Source organism: Mustela nivalis (assembly GCF_964662115.1).
Source record: "Mustela nivalis genome assembly, chromosome: 4".
NCBI lineage: Eukaryota > Metazoa > Chordata > Mammalia > Carnivora > Mustelidae > Mustela > Mustela nivalis.
Window position 1 is genome coordinate 73,139,591 of NC_139023.1, and position 17,547 is coordinate 73,157,137.

At 39.3% G+C, this 17,547-nt stretch overlaps 1 protein-coding gene across 2 annotated transcripts; it reads left to right on the forward strand.

Annotated features, from left to right (window-relative positions):
* Positions 1-3,615: 3,615 nt before the first annotated feature.
* On the forward strand, positions 3,616-17,181 carry PCDH18 (protocadherin 18). Of its 2 annotated transcripts, none has more exons than XM_082728065.1 (4): positions 3,616-6,629; positions 7,474-7,559; positions 7,649-7,812; positions 15,232-17,181. In XM_082728065.1, the coding sequence occupies exons 1-4, from the start codon at positions 4,143-4,145 to the stop codon at positions 15,897-15,899; spliced, it is 3,405 nt and encodes a 1,134-aa protein (XP_082584191.1). In that variant the 5' UTR covers positions 3,616-4,142; the 3' UTR covers positions 15,900-17,181. The 2 variants fall into 2 exon arrangements, with proteins under 2 accessions (XP_082584191.1, XP_082584190.1); XM_082728064.1 differs by having other exon boundaries at positions 4,020-6,629; positions 7,471-7,559.
* The last annotated feature ends 366 nt before the right edge of the window (positions 17,182-17,547 follow it).

A 17,547-nucleotide genomic window follows, 5' to 3' on the forward strand; every position in this document is an offset into this window, starting at 1 on the left:
GCCTCTGTGGGAAGCTCCAATCATTTAATTCTTACAAGAATTCTTTGTGGCATGTTATTATTATTCCCAGAGGTTTAGACAGACTCAAGAAAGCTAAATAGTTTGTTCAGGATTATACAGCTACCAAATGGAGGTACCTGCATTCACACATATATTGGGCTCATATAAAAGTAAAATTCTTTATCCTAAACAGTTCCAAAGTACTGGGATTCCTTAATTCTACCAGCTTATGTCTGATAAAACTTTTGATCTTATCTAATTTCCCAAGATACGTAGTAGAGTAATTTTTTAGGTTTGTTCAAGACACGTGGTATCAGACAGGACCCGGAATTCCTACTACAAAGCATTTCCAAGCAAATGCTATGAGTAAAGACTGTAATGTTATCTCAATCTACAAGGAGATTGTGAGATTCTTATTATTCTTTTGATGATGGGAAAGATATGATATGGTCAGACAGAAGAGAATTTTTATCCATCTCCCTAGTTTTTTTGCATTTCATATGCTCCAATAACATACAAATAACTAAGAATTTTTTTTAAGAACACCGCATCTGCTTATAAGTCATTTTAATGACTTTAATTTTCTATTTCAGTATCAAATAGTACACTACTCACGTAGTGACAAGACATTTCAGCTTTGTAGTTGAGCCTTTCATTCCCGTTCCTCTTCAGCAGTAAGGAAAACATTGAAGATTTAGAATTATAAGGCTTGATTTTCTTTAAAACAAAAGTAATCAAAATAAATGGCATAATAAAACTGTTATTAGAGGTGACAGGATGTATTGCAAATGTCAATGAGTATCTTTTCTCTAGTTTAGCAATTTTCAGCCAGCTTAGGCTCAAGTGGTAAGTGGAGCTTTGTGGTAAAAGGAGCTTTGTAGATAAAATATACACTACAGGATGGAAAAAAAACAAGATTTTCATTTAGGAGGTCAGGAGCACATTGCTCTCCTACCTAACATCACTCAGAATGCCTCAAGAGGTGCAGCCATCTCTTTTTTTGTCAACAAAGGCTGCGGTACCAAAGGTGGATGGACTTTAAGGAGCATTCAATCCTCCTTCACCGGATACCTGAAAGTAATTTTAGAACGTCGAAACTTTTTCATGACTACTTATTCATGACTTTGTAAAATTCTCGAAGACCAAGAAAGTTCGATGAAATCACCATTAGATGACAATTAACAGACATAAACCATTTCACACATAGCAAATGATATAAGAGAGAGTTGTGTGTGTGTGTGGTTGGGGGAGGGGCAGGAATTTTCTTTGCAGCACTACCAAATAAGGACATTTTGAACTGCTGAAGCTAATCAAACGTGCAAAGGAAAATTTATTTTCTTCTTTGTACTTTTTGAGCAAACAAGTTTGAAAAACAGAGTAGTGCACACTAAGGAGAAATCAAAAGCCCAGTACAGTATCAGGTAGGTACATATAATTTCTCAGGGAGGGACTGACAAGCTGATCATGAAAAGGTATTTGATAAGGATGATACCACAAGTGAAAACAAGCTATTCCCCATGAAAAATTCCAAATTATTTAAAGACTTATTCATAGAAACACACTCTTTATGAGGATATATTTACAGCCTATTCTAAATATTTCAGTAAGGTAGTCTGAAGCTATTTGGACAATGAGTAAGTCTTTGTCAGGAATAAAAGAAAGATTTTAAAATTTATTTTCACTTTTTAAGGGGGAGGGGAAAATGCCCTCTATGTTAAGGTAATCAAGTCCATTGCTCTTACAGATTTTGAGGGTAGACTTATCAAATCCACAAGGGAGACTCTCCTAGAACTCCTGGAATTAGATTACCTCTGAATTCTCACCCCAACTTTGAATAGTTACTAATTCCTTTCTTTGCTCTTTTGGTGTTTGCAAAGGGGTTTGCTAAAGCCTGAATTGATATAATTATTGGCTCAGATTGTTCGAGATCTAGGCCAGATGGCTATGGATTTCTAAAGTCCCAGTTGCTTGTGGTAGTTTCCCTGGTTTGCCTATAGGGTTTGGGGATCAGCAGTTTGAAAGGGCTACAACCTTGTAAAACAGTATTATTCATGGGGGCAGAATGTTCATCAGCGTGACCCAGTGCTAAATACATTCATTATAGGCATTTCTATTCTGCACAATTTGCCACACAGCCCTGGTTTCTGGAGGGGGAAAAAAGACAATGGCTTATAAAATGCTTTTGAATGCCTAAAAAGAAGGAGAGTTCACGCTGAGACTCCTCTGCTTTCTTTCTTGGAAGGAACCTTCTTCGTGACTTTAGCTGAGCTCTGCTGAGAGTAAGCAAAGTGGAAAAATCAGAAAATTACCTTTTTTATATGTTTCTGGGGGGCAAAATCGAGTGTGGGAGAAAATAAATGGAAAAAAGTGACAGTGAGATTATGTGAAACAGCAAATCTGCAAGTGGATGAAGACAGCTGAGGAATAATGCAAGAGGTACAAGAAAAAAAAAGCAGCAACAGAGCCATGATGATAAACTTAAAAGGAATTGCAGAGCAGAAAGAACATCATAAATAATCATATTTTCAAATAAGAATACCATATCAGTTTCTGTGACCTGGATAGAGCACAAGCCTCCCACGATATTTCCTAGCATTTTGATGCACACAAAATGCAATTTTCAGCTCAGGCATTTTATTCTTCAATGTAAACAAGCTTTGGGTTCTTAAAATACATATCTGAAAAGTGCTTTCATAAATAATACATATATTATAAAAATTTGACTTGTAAACTATTGAGTCCACGTCCCCCCAGTATTCATTGTGAAGACTCACTATGTATGGATAATGCCTTTTGGTAGAAACTGGCACGCTAAAGCATGAAATATCTTTTGCTCAAGGTAAATAGGATTTTTTGAAGTACAAGACAAAGAAATATCATAGCCACTTTCGCCGGAACTCCAGGAAAGAAATGCTATATGGTAAAACTCTATTGGTAATTAGTTTCGAATCCTAAGGTGCTCCTTTAAATCTTGCTAATTAAGGGAAATCAAGAGTGGAAAACAGCCCTTTTCTTATCTTCAAAGAATAAAGATGAAAGAAAAACAGAAAATGAAACCTCCTTACTTGTTCTGTTCTTTCAAACAGAGCCCCAAGAAAATCTGCTTGTGCTCACAGGAGAAAGACCCAAGTATTTACCGAGGGGGAAGGGAAGGAGGCGGCCTGGGAAGCCTAATTAGAAGCAAGTTTTCAAATTTTATTAAATTCCTTCACCAACAAAACGCACTTAGAGGTATTTTAAGTTAAACCAGTCCTTAAAAGGACTATGAAAGGCAGGATGATTACATGTTTGTGGAAGAAGAAAGGGCCATTAAGAAAACCAGAACGATTTAAAATGCCATATAAATAAAGGCGACCAGAAGTTGATTTCAAGTTTTTCTTCTGTAATTTGTCTCCCTTTGTCGTGGCACGCTCGGAGAAAGTGAATGCGGGGTCTGAAAGGAGGAGGGGGAGGACGGGGGAGGACGAGGGAGGAAGGGAGGAGCCGTGGAAGGAGCGGCTCGCATCCTCCGCCCCCAGCCCCCACCGGCCCTCCGCCCCGCTCTTCCCGCCGCGCCCCCAGCCCCCGCCTTCCTCCTCGCTGGTCTCTCTCCCTCTCCGCCCGCCACTCTCGACCGCCCTCGCTTTGGGGACTCCATCAGCTTTTGATTTGGAAGGACGCTGATTGGCTGGAAGCGATTCAACACACGCCGGGCAAGAGAGCTTTGTCTGAGTTGAAGTGAAGTTGTACAGATTTTAGCCTGGAGTCAGCAATCACGGGTGTGTAGTCTGCAGCCGCGCGGAGAAAGGGAGCAAGAATCGCTCGAGAAGGATTCACTGCAGACTGCCGGCACCTTGCACTAGATGGATTCCGACGACACGAGGGGGGCAACGCGGAGGTGACACTCGTCTGCCTGCAGAGGGGACAGCCGGCCGAACAAACGCAAGGATCGCACTCCACGCCGCCGCTAGTAGCTGGAAGTCGTGACACGGTGTGTATGAAACAAAAGTTTGCGAGCCGTTAATTGCTGTGCTGTATTATTAAGAGACGCTTTCAACTTTCAAGTACCAAATGTAGCGTAGCTTTAAGTTGCCAAAGGAAGTTGGGGGAATTGCTTTGCCGTTTTAACTTGGTCTGTGTGAGGAATCTCCTCCAACTGACCGATGTGCCAAATGAATGCTAAAATGCACTTTAGATTTGGTTTTGCACTCCTGATGCTATCTTTCAGCTACGATGTACTGGGCAAGAATCTGAAATACAGGATTTATGAGGAGCAGAGGGTTGGATCAGTAATTGCAAGACTATCAGAGGATGTGGCTGATGTTTTAGTTAAGCTACCTAATCCTTCCACTGTTCGTTTTCGAGCCATGCAAAGGGGAAATTCTCCTCTCCTTGTGGTCAATGAGGATAATGGAGAAATCAGCATAGGGGCTAAAATCGACCGTGAACAACTATGCCAGAAAAACTTGAACTGTTCCATAGAGTTTGATGTGATCACTCTACCCACGGAGCATCTGCAGCTTTTCCATATTGAAGTCGAAGTGCTGGATATTAATGACAATTCTCCCCAGTTTTCAAGATCTGTCATACCTATTGAGATATCTGAGAGTGCAGCAGTTGGGACTCGGATCCCCTTGGACAGTGCATTTGATCCAGATGTGGGGGAAAATTCCCTCCACACATACTCTCTCTCTGCCAATGATTTCTTTAATATTGAGGTCCGGACCAGGACTGATGGCGCCAAGTATGCAGAACTCATAGTGGTGAGAGAGCTCGATCGGGAGCTGAAGTCAAGCTATGAGCTTCAGCTCACTGCCTCAGACATGGGGGTGCCTCAGAGGTCCGGCTCATCCATCCTAAAAATAAGCATTTCGGACTCCAATGACAACAGCCCTGCTTTTGAGCAGCAGTCTTATATAATACAACTCTTAGAAAACTCCCCCGTTGGCACTTTGCTCCTTGATCTGAATGCCACTGATCCAGATGAGGGCGCTAATGGGAAGATTGTATATTCCTTCAGCAGTCATGTGTCTCCCAAAATTATAGAGACTTTTAAAATCGATTCAGAAAGAGGACATTTGACTCTTTTCAAGCAAGTGGACTATGAAATCACCAAATCCTATGAGATTGATGTTCAGGCTCAAGATTTGGGTCCGAATTCAATCCCAGCTCATTGCAAAATTATAATTAAGGTTGTGGATGTTAATGACAATAAGCCTGAAATTAACATAAACCTCATGTCCCCTGGAAAAGAAGAAATATCTTATATCTTTGAAGGGGATCCTATTGACACATTTGTGGCTTTGGTCGGGGTTCAGGACAAGGATTCTGGGCTGAATGGAGAAATAGTTTGTAAGCTTCACGGACATGGTCACTTTAAACTTCAGAAGACTTACGAAAACAATTATTTAATCTTGACGAATGCCACACTGGATAGAGAAAAGAGATCTGAATACAGTTTGACCATAATCGCTGAGGACAAGGGGACACCCAGTCTTTCTACAGTAAAACATTTTACTGTTCAGATTAATGATATAAATGACAATCCACCCCACTTCCAGAGAAGTCGCTATGAATTTGCAATCTCAGAGAATAACTCGCCAGGGGCCTATATCACCACTGTTACAGCCACAGATCCTGATCTTGGAGAAAACGGGCAAGTTACGTACACAATTTTGGAGAGTTTTATCCTGGGAAGTTCCATAACTACATATGTAACCATTGACCCATCGAATGGAGCCATCTATGCCCTCAGAATCTTTGATCATGAGGAAGTGAGTCAGATCACTTTTGTGGTGGAAGCAAGAGATGGAGGAAGTCCAAAGCAACTCGCAAGCAATACCACAGTTGTGCTCACCATCATTGATGAAAATGACAACGTCCCTGTGGTTATAGGGCCTGCGCTGCGCAATAATACTGCAGAAATCTCCATACCCAAAGGGGCTGAAAGCGGCTTTCATGTCACAAGAATAAGGGCAATTGACAGAGACTCTGGTGTGAATGCTGAACTCAGTTGCTCCATCCTAGCAGGGAATGAGGAGAATATCTTTTTAATGGATCCACGATCATGTGACATCCATACCAATGTGAGCATGGAATCTGTTTCCTACACAGAATGGGAGCTCTCGGTTATCATCCAGGACAAAGGCAATCCTCAGCTGCATACCAAAGTCCTCCTGAAGTGTGTGATCTTTGAATATGCAGAGTCAGTGACAAGTACAGCCATGACCTCAGTAAGCCAGGCATCTTTGGATGTCTCCATGATTATAATTATTTCCTTAGGAGCAATTTGTGCAGTGTTGTTGGTTATTATGGTGCTGTTTGCCACGAGGTGTAACCGAGAAAAGAAGGACACTAGATCCTACAACTGCAGGGTAGCGGAATCCACTTACCAGCACCACCCAAAACGGCCATCCAGGCAGATTCACAAAGGGGACATTACCTTGGTGCCAACCATGAACGGCACTCTGCCCATCAGATCTCATCACAGGTCATCTCCATCTTCGTCTCCGACCTTGGAAAGAGGGCAGATGGGCAGCCGGCAGAGTCACCACAGTCACCAGTCCCTCAACAGTTTGGTGACAATCTCATCCAACCACGTGCCAGAGAATTTCTCATTAGAACTCACCCATGCCACTCCTGCTGTTGAGGTAAGATCATACCCTACACCAGTTCACTGGGCAAGTCAGCTGTTAGTGTTCTTCTTCTTCTGTTGTGTATCTGTTAGTTCTTAAATGTTTCTCTGAAGAAGTAAACAATATTTGAATTAAAGAGGGTACAAGTTGCATTATGTGTATGTAGCAAGTATACATGCCTTAGTGGGCTGTTTTGTTTCTCTTAAAGAATTTGCTTGCATGTATTATGTATATGTATAATATTGAAAAATAAATGTGGAGCTCTCAAATGACTATCTAATTAGAAATACCCTTGCTTCCCAGATTGAGATACTGGAAGCCGAAAATAAAAGGGCTTGTTTTATTCTCATAATTGTGATTCCTATTAACACTCCCCCAAAAAACAAAAGAATTTTTAAAAACCCACAAAAAAAACAAAACTGAGGCCTCCACAATGCCATCTAAATGCATATCACGTTTGCTCAACTTTTAGAATTTTTTAGACTATTTTAGCTGCATGTGTTCGAATGTTGTGTTTTACAACATTTTCCACGTATTTTTATAACTGCTCACTTTAATCTGAACTAAAAAAATAAAATAAAATGAAGGAAATCAATCTGTTATTTATCAAGGAGTTCTCTTTCCAAAAGAAAAAGTCAGTGTATGAGATCATTCAAGTCTCTCTGGGATGGAGTCAGTTATGTGTGGTGGCTGCCTACGTAGTCGGCCACATTCCAGCATGTGTAAATCTTTAAAACAGAGGTAACATGTTCAATTAATTAGGATGAGATAGTGAGCAACTGTTTTTCCTTGCTTAAAGCTTGCGAGTCTTTGGGGCTTTGTTTCCAGAAATCAGTTCTGTCTCTTTGGTTTCCAGCAGGTCTCCCAGCTTCTTTCAATGCTTCACCAGGGGCAGTATCAGCCAAGACCAAGTTTTCGAGGAAACAAATATTCCAGGAGCTATAGGTATGACTTATCCTCCTGCTCCCTATTGAGTCCCACTAACATGAATGCTGAAGAGTAAAAACCACACTTTCTCTGATTCATCTTTCTAGATATGCCCTCCAAGACATGGACAAATTTAGCTTGAAAGACAGTGGCCGTGGTGACAGTGAAGCAGGAGACAGTGATTACGATTTGGGGCGAGATTCACCAATAGATAGGCTGCTGGGTGAAGGATTCAGTGACCTGTTTCTTACAGATGGAAGAATTCCAGCAGGTAAGAGGGTAGGGACAGATGATAAATCCTTATTTTCAGATCTGCTACACAAATGAAGTGAAAAGTTTCTCCCATGCTTCTAATTTCCGTTGTCCTTTGCACTGACATGTCTCTCACTTGTACACTATTAGCAATGAACATGACCTGGCACCCTTCAGAATCATTTTCTTAAAATTCCTATGAAGCAGTTGGTAGAGACGGAGTCAGCAGGAGAGCCCAGCAGGACAAGAAGGAAAGAGTGGGGAGAGGCGGACAGAAAACCACACCACTTCTTTCCTCTTCCTGCCCCGTCCAGGTCTGCCGCAGGACACTCTTGAGCAACTCTTTATGAAATTACTGGGTGGTTGTTGTTATTCAAACAGCCTGTTTTGGTGCCTCGTGGTGAACCGGACTATAATTTGGAGGACACAAATTTCCTGTGATGGAAACCTACTCGCAGAATCAGAGATTAAAATACACTAGAAAATGGTCCACTTCTATCACCAAAAATAGGACAAAGAATGCATCTTTGTAGGTGGTAAACAGAATATTTTTGCCACACCTTCATTTTCTATCTGCACTATAGTGGAAAAGGAACAGGGGTTTAAGAGGGGAATTTTAAGTCCAGAGCTACATGGAGGAGATCCTAGTAAGTTATGAGCCACATTTTCCTTAGAGTCCCCCCCTCTAAGTTGTGTAGTAGAAACCCTGAACCAACTGGGTAAATCCCGACTACCTCATTGTAGCAACCCTGGTTCTAGAGACTGTAATATTGAAGCAACTCTTAGGAACACATAAATGTTGCTTTGGCTACTTATGTTTCTACATTCCAGGGAATGTTGATCAAAGGACTGCCATTTGATAAATGAAAGACAGGCAGAACTATGCCCCATCTGAGTTCCATCAAACATCCGTTTTCTAAATATAGATAAGTAGGAGAGTTTAGGAAATAGTCATGAGACTGCTTCAGAGAGCCACAGAAATGCAGGTTTTCACCGCATGGAAAGTTCTAGTGGTGGTGGCAGTAGTTGCCACCAGTAGTAACCAGTAATGTCCCAGCACTTATGTAGGCCCCAGGAGGACATTGGTACCTGCATTCTGTCTCCGAACACTTCGACAGACACAGGAATTCGTAGTGGGGTGGAAGTAAGAGTAGTGTTCTTGTTTTATTTGTTTGTTTCTTTTGTTTAGATTTGAGAACTGAAGCTTATAAAGGTTAAAGCAACGTGTCCTAAATCGGGCCGTTCGTACATGGTGGAGGTGGGGTTTGAACCAGTCCCCACACACATAAACACTAGCTTAGGAAGAGCAATATGAAGCAACAGTTGTTTTAAAAAAATAAGTTCAGTAATGTATTTGTTCTCATATTCTTACCTCATCTACCGTCTATGAAACGATTGAATGCTGCCTATTTCATTATGATAGGACAGCACGAGACAGTGCGTCTCTGGCAGGGTGAATGTATGGCAAGGACTTCTAGTAGCATTGAGGGCTACAGTGTACACAAGAACCAATATTTGCACAGTAGTGTCTTTGCTTCTTTGTTTTATTCCTAGATTCCCTGTTTATAGGAAGGAAATAAATCTCTGAAAATCTAGTGGGATATACACAGCCTCCGAAAACTTGCAGTGAAATGAAAGAACCATCTGGCTAAATTTCTATGATTCAGTGATATTGATGGAACTCTAATGTTGAATATTGATCCATAATTTTGAATAATGTCATTTCCTAAATGACCTTATTTCATAGAACAGAAAAGTAATATAATGGCCATAACATTAGTGTTGTATTATAATAAGTTATTTTTTAAATTGTATGAGGGCTATTCATTGAAATTTTAATTTATTGGCATAGTTAAAAGGAAAAAAACTTTCCCTATTTAGACAACCTTTCCATCTGGGGGCCTAAATGGTGCCTAAAATCCTTTTTAATTCTGAAATTGTGTAGTTGTAAACAGCTAACCGGTTTTAAACAAAGACAAGATTTCTCTTTCACTCTTTCAAAGCTACAAACACCAGATATGTTCATAGCAGGAGAGTCGCCTAATGCCTGTATTAAAAAAATAAGATAAAAAAAATGTAAATAAAGCCATTGAGGAAATAATGGGTAGATATAAAGTCTAGGTAATAGTAAGCTTTATTTAGTGAATAGCTTTAAACTCCTTATAAGTTATCATTTCTTTTCAAAGTTGGAGGTTCACTTTTATATTATCAGTAATAACACAACTTAATATATAAATAGCCCTTTAAAAATTCCACATTTACATAATTATACTTAATCTAGGTATCTAGCAGGAGAGCTATATTGCTGGTACATGGTGTTGTTTTATAATACATTTCTTTCTTACTGGCCACTTGCATCCATGTAGAGAAAGCATTCTGGTGGCATAGAGCACTGGGATATTGCCAGTGATTTATGAAGTATTTTAAACCTTATTCATGTCTGGCTAGTATGGAAAGAAATAAGCATATTGAGTATTTATACAGAGATAACCGTCCTTTAATTATGACCATCATTCTGATTGTACTTCAACCATTTTCTGGTTTATTACTCATTCTGGCAGCTTCCGCCAGCATGTTAGCGTTTAAAACTTGTGCTGTGTAAACTTATATTCCCAGGAAATAGCCCAAGTAGGGAAAAAAAAAAATGCAAGTCCACATCTGAATACCATTAACAGAATCAGTGCAGTTTTCAAAAGCATGTATATTTTTAGGACTTAAGTGTCTTATTCCAACTATTTTTCTGCACTGAACTGTGATCAAATATAGATTATGTTATGTTGCATTGCCTGCCAACAAGGTCATTTCTGGTCATCCATTCTATTAATTCCCACAGAAATATCCTGCATTCTGAGCAGTAAAATCAGCAAGCATTTTTGTCTGTTAGCTCATGTTTGTCAACATACTTTCTTCCTTACTCATTCAACTTTGAACTACAGTGCTACACATATTCCTGTAAAATTTCCATTTTCCCAATCTATCAGCTGCACCAGAATGATTTATAAAGGCTTTTGATTTTGTTTCTTGTGATACTCCTTTATTAGGCTCATTCCACTTTTTATTCATCTGCCATCTGTGATTACTTAACTCAAACATCTCTCTTTAAATCCATGTTCTGTCCATTGTCATGGCTGGTATCCCGGTTCTGGCCTTTCTTCCACGGCTGGTTTACTGTACCAGCACAGAAGCCGATATTCACTCTCTAGCACCTCCTGCGTTCATTAAATATTTCTTTTATGCAGCTTGAACAACTTTTTCAGAATGTTTTAATTTACATTTTTTTTGGTTCAAAGTCAATAATTGACTTTTGTTGCCCAGCAACACCTAATAAAACTACTTCCCTTGGCATTCCAACGCCAATAAAACCCACTCCTAGCTTATTAACTCTCCATTCTGCTTCTTTCTTTCTTTTTTCTTTCTTTCTTCTTCTTTTTTTTTTTTTAATCTTTTGCAATGGGCACAACCATCTCTTCACATAACACACCAGTCCTTTGCTCATGTTGCCTTTCTTCCTGAAAAAATTAGTTTCTCTTCACCATGTCGGAGACCTCGTCAGCTCTCAAAATTTGTTTCAAGTTTGTCTTCCTTTAACTACTGCAACCTCCACTTTCCCCCCTTTTTTCCCTTTCTTATCATTTCTTATATAATAATGCATGCCCTCAGCATCATTCAGCCTGGCACTCTAACTGGGCATTTGGGGCATCACTTGTTACACTTGACTCAGAACTGGATTAGAAACCATTCGAGGACAGGGAGCTATCATAATGACTTTGCCTACGGCAGGCTCTGAAGATGTAACCGATTGGCTACTCAAATCCCTAATGGCTTGATAGGAGTTAGACTCTGGGTTTTTATCTCTTCTTCTTACTTTAGGTTTGATGTATAAGATAAGTACAGTCACAAAATTGATAGTCCTATGGAGTTCTCTGCTTCCTTACCTCCCTCCCCTTCCCAGAGGAAATTTAACCACCTGAAGAGACAGAAAGATTAGCCACATGCACCCCTTGCCAATAAGTTCTAACTTACTGGATGTGGTATGAAACCGCTGTGGCACTGAATTATGTGTATACTGAGCATGTTTTAAATAGTTGAGTCTCCAGGGGAAAGGTTGAACATATCAATGAAACAGAAATACCCTATTCTGTACCACTGCCCCCATCTCTATTAATTTTCCCCAACCTTCTCTCCATTAGCTTTGCTTCGTCAATTTTACCTATTTATGAATTTGAAAAATGGTATGTTAATTTATTATTTTATAATAAAAGTTTCACTTATTTGCTGCAAAGTTGTTAAATAGCATTCCCTGTTTTAAAAATTCCTGTAATTAAATTACTTTTGGACGGGGACTACCATTTTAATCAAACAGGTTGTATTTTTGGTTATATGTTCATTATATTCAGGTCTTTAGAAAGTTGATCATATGCAGGATTCCTAGAAGCCTATGTAATTTTTCTACCCCCCGTCATTAAATATTAAAGGAAAACAAAATCAATCAGACAATCAATCAAACAATTAAGCCCTTCCCACAGAGTTAAAGGCTGGAAAACAAATGAAAGTTGTCATCAGATCTATTTCCCTTCCTTCTCACAGGATGTGTATAGGACAAGATAGACAGATCTCCTTTCCATTTTCAGAGATCCGGGTAATCAGGGAAAAAACTTCATTACCACTTTGAGAATTATTTCCCTGCTGAGAAAACCTCATGGCTATTAAGGCATTCTAATTACTTTCAACTCCTTTTGGTTTTTGTCCACATTAAATGATGAGCGATAATTGGTGAGTTTTACCAAGCAGTAATAATGCATGAAGTCAGTACATCTAAACATGCTTTTATTGTTTGTTTTTTTTTTTAAGATTATTTATTTATTTATTTATTTGCTAGACAGAGATCACAAGTAGGCAAAGAGGCAGGCAGAGAGAGAGGAGGAAGCAGGCTCCCCGCTCAGCAGAGAGCCGGACTTGGGGCTAGATCCCAGGACCCTGAGACCAGGACCTGAGCTGAAGGCAGAGGCTTTAACCCACTGAGCCACCCAGGCGCCCCAACATGCTTTTATTCTTAAATCATCCATCCTTATTTAAACTTAGCCTTTCTTCACAGCAAAAGTACACAAGGATTCTCAGTATTTGCCCTTTGTCTTACCCCCCAGTTAGCACTCACTCTATCTCTGCATTTTCCCTACTCTCTATTTTTAACTTTCCTGCCAATCAGACTTTTGTTCTCACCCAGTATACTTGCTGTCATTTTTGCAGATGAGCCCCTTCTCTATTAAGAACTGAGGTCCAGGGGCGCCTGTGTGGCTCAGTGGGTTAAGCCTCTGCCTTCTACTCGGGCCATGATTCCAGAGTTCTGGAATCGAGCCCCACATTGGGCTCTCTTCTCAGCAGGGAGCCTGCTTCCTCCTCTCTCTCTCTCCCTCTGCCTGCCTCTCTGCCTACTTGTGATCTGTATCTGTTAAATAAACAAATAAAATCTTTTAAAAAAATTTTATTTTAATGCATAAGAACTTTTAACATGTGATCTACCCTCTTATTAAAATTTAATTATACAGTACAGTATTGTTAACTACAGGTACAATGTTATATAGCAGATCTCCAAAACTTACTCTTCGTGCTTAACCAAAACTTGATATCCATTGATTAGCAATCCCCCATTTCCTCAACCCCCTAGCATACACACATACCTATTAGTAACCACCATTCCACTCTTGGATTCTATGAGTTTGTCCATTTTAGATACCTTATATACATAGAATCATGCAGTATTTGTCCTGACTTACTTCACCAAGTATAATGTCCTTAAGATTCATCCATGTTGTCACATAATGTAGACTTTTCCTCCTACTTTAAGGCTAAATAATATTGCATTATATGCATATACTACATTTATTCTATCCATTCATTTGTTGGTGGTCATTCACGTTGTTTTCCCATCTGGCTATTGTGAATAGTGCTGCTGCCATGAACAGGAAAGGGCTAATATCTCGTTGAGATCTTGATTTCACTTCTTTTGGGTAAATACCCAGAAGTGGGATTGCTGGATCATGTGGTAGTTACATCTTTAGTTTTTTGAGGAACTTCCATATTGTTTTCCATAGTGGCTGCACCATTTGTATTCTTAGCAACAGTGTACAAGTATTCTAATTTCTCCACATTCTTGTCAACATTTATTATTTTTTATAACAGCCATCCTGACAATTTGAAGTGATATCTCATGGTGGTTTTGATGTGCATTTCCCTGATAATCAGAAAATATACAGTGATTGCTTATTCTCTGCAGACACTTCACCTGGTAATGGGGACTATATAGACTACTTGCTTCCCTTGATAAAGGATTTGACATTGTTCAAGAGTCATCCTTTTTCACAATAATTTGGGAAGAAGAGAAATCCTTCTGAAGTGGTCAGATCTAGAGAATTAGCTTGAATAGATAGGTATGGTTGTTACCAATCCAGTTGTCATTCAAATGTAAGATAACTACTTTGTATTTTCTGCATTCTGTCTCTGGCTCTAAAATAAAATCATGATACTGAAGAGACCTAATTTTCAGAGAAAGAGATAGATGGTTTGTAGAGTATATTTTACATTTTTGCGTTTCTTCATTGTTGTGTAATTTAGTTATATTTGGCAAATTTAGAAATTTTTCTCCTCTTTATTTTCTGCTTCTCTAATATCACCTATTATTTTCTGTGAGTGTGGCCACTCACATTCCAATAGGGCATTATAACAACTGGAAGAGATAACCATGGATTTTTTGGTACTGTTCAGCTTTTAATGACTTTTCCATCTACTTGAATTTCAAACCTCTAAAAAAAGTTTTCGTAACAGATTAACTAGGGATGCCTGGTAGTTGAGGATAATTTGCATTGCTATTTTAAGTAACAAATAATCCAGAATACGTTGGAGAGAGATTAATAAGGATAGTGACCTGATAGTTTATTATATTCCCAATACCTCCATTAAAAGTAAAGTTGGTCAGATAGACCTCAATATCTAGAAAGCTACTCATAGGTAGTACTCAAAAATTATCTGGTGGCATTCTAAAATTATGGATGATTTCACTTTACAGCCCTGGGTTTTCAAGAATTTATGTTCAGCAAACATCCCATCACCCATACCTTTGCTCCTTTTCAGTCATCCTCATGTATAAGTTATAAATCCATTTTCTCATTACGTGAGTAGCAGAAATAATATTCCTGAGAAGTGTGTGAGTCATAACCCTCCTTTCCTTATTTGATAAACAGGAAAAAAAAAAAAAGTCCATAAAAATGATACTCAAATCCGTAAGTGTAGTCCATTTAGTGTATAAAATAACCGGTGAGTATCGTGTTCGCTGTTTAAAACTGTCTCGTCTCACTTTTTAAAAAATGAAATTACCTTCTTTTGTATCATTTGGAGTTACGCTAAGTATGATCATGAATCCCTGTTGTTTTCCTCGGTGTAGCTATGCGGCTTTGCACGGAGGAGTGCAGGGTCCTGGGGCACTCCGACCAGTGCTGGATGCCACCGCTGCCCTCGCCGTCCTCCGACTATCGGAGTAACATGTTCATTCCGGGGGAGGAGTTCCCAGCACAACCGCAGCATCCGCATCCGCATCAGAGTCTTGAGGACGACACCCAGCCCGCGGATTCTGGGGAGAAAAAGAAGAGTTTCTCCACCTTTGGGAAGGACTCCCCGAACGACGAGGACTCCGGGGATACCAGCACATCCTCTCTGCTCTCGGAAATGAGCAGCGTCTTCCAGCGCCTCTTGCCCGCTTCCCTGGACACCTACGCGGAGTGCGGCGAGGGGGATCGGTCCAACTCTCTGGAGCGCCGCAAGGGGGCGCTGCCCGCCAAGACTGCGGGTTATCCGCAAGGCGTGGCCGCCTGGGCCGCCAGTACGCATTTTCAAAACCCCACCAACAGCTCGGGTCCCCCTCTTGGAACTCACTCCAGTGTGCAGCCTTCCTCCAAATGGCTGCCGGCCATGGAGGAGATCCCCGAAAACTATGAAGAAGATGATTTTGACAATGTGCTCAACCACCTCAACGACGGGAAACACGAACTCATGGATGCCAGTGAGCTAGTGGCGGAGATTAACAAACTGCTTCAAGATGTCCGCCAGAGCTAGGAGGTTTAGCGAAGCGTTTTTGCTTTCCATATGTGTGGAAATGGGGGACAGAGAAGACCCTGAAAAGAACTGGCATTGCCGAATAGTTGCATTTATCATAAATGTGTCTGTGTATATTGAATATTAAATACTGTATTTTCGTATGTACACAATGCAAGTGTGATTATTTTAATCTGTATTTTAAAAATACATTTGTACCTTATATTTATGTGTAATTTAACAGACAAATTTTATTTTTTTACTCCCATGACAAACATGTCTTTCCTAATCATGTAGAAACTAGCCACTGTTCAAATAGGATATATAGACAACCACAAAGTATAAAGGCACTGTGTAGATTAGTTATGTTGGGGAAGAAATTACTGTGCTGTAGGAACAACCCCACTAAAGCATTATATGATTCTTAGTTTCATTAAGTGATCCAGTTTCTTTTTATAGTACTTAAAAAATAAAATTATGCATCAATAAAAATGTTAAACCATTTTATTATTATCATTATTTTCGCTGCTCTCTTCTAGTTTTGATAGTTCAATTACGGCAGAATTCAAACATGAGGTGAAATTTCATTTTAGGACTGGGAAGTGTCTTTCACAGACAATGATGAAAATAGGGCTAGAGCGAATGCTTCCCAACCCCCAGGGCCCTACTATTCTGGGGCATCACACTGGCCTGTTCTTGAGAATATTTCTCCTGAAGTATTATTGTCTATTTGTAATCAAGGTAAACGATGAATTTCATTCTGGCCTTGTAACAGTAGACATGCTCCAAGGAAATGGAATCTGTCCTATAAATGGGTTAACAGTATGCATTCTAACAGCAAAAGGTATTAGTGGACGAAGACTGTTATGTCAGTGTCCCTCCTAGGGTAGTAAATGTAAGTGATTTATTCTGAAACTGTTCTATTTGAATCTTCTCTCCTTCACAAAACTTGAACATTTTTATCTTTTGAGATGTTTTTGTTATAACTATTCACTTTTAGCTTTTGTCTCCAGTGCATGATCTCATATTTTTGCTTTTATTTTTAGTATAAGAATGTTTTTTAAAATTTTGATTTTTGTTACTGCAGTTCTGTTGTATTTGTTGTGTGACAAACAACAAATTCTTTAATTATTGTGCTGTTATCTCTCTGTGTGGAATGCTTTGGTAAAGGAGATCATTATTATGACTGTTCTCATTTATGACCAAGCTTCTATTAATGTTATTTCTATGAATACACTATCTTGATTGTACTCTCCAAAAAATTTTGCTGTCAATGAAAATAAAAGAAAAAGTAAAGCTAAAGAACTGTCCATAAGTCAGAGTCCTGGTCTACATATAAGTTCAAAAGCTTTGCATGAAGCATATCTTTCATGAGAGAATAATTCTCTGTTGAATTTTGAGTGATACAGAGGAAGCTTTCAGCTGGCTTGGCAAACAAGAAAAACACAATGGAAAAGGAATGAATTTGAGACATGTAATGGGAATGAAAGAAGTCTACGGTATTCCCAGTAGAATGAAGAATTTAAATGCATTTGAAGTGTAAAGAAAAAAAAAAAAGAATAATCAAATAGTAACCACTTGAACATTTTTCAAATTTAAAAAAAAATCTCAGAACATTTTGTATTAAGTTAGGTCAAAAAAAGATGCCTTACAATGTTTCCAAGAGGTA

Bases quoted from the DNA above. Each gene is read 5' to 3' on its own strand.
- PCDH18 (XM_082728064.1), top strand. From the start codon at position 4,143: ATGTGCCAAATGAATGCTAAAATGCACTTTAGATTTGGTTTTGCACTC. The intron at 7,560-7,648 runs GTATGACTTATC...TCATCTTTCTAG, and splicing joins AAATATTCCAGGAGCTATAG to ATATGCCCTCCAAGACATGG. The intron at 7,813-15,231 runs GTAAGAGGGTAG...TCCTCGGTGTAG, and splicing joins AGATGGAAGAATTCCAGCAG to CTATGCGGCTTTGCACGGAG.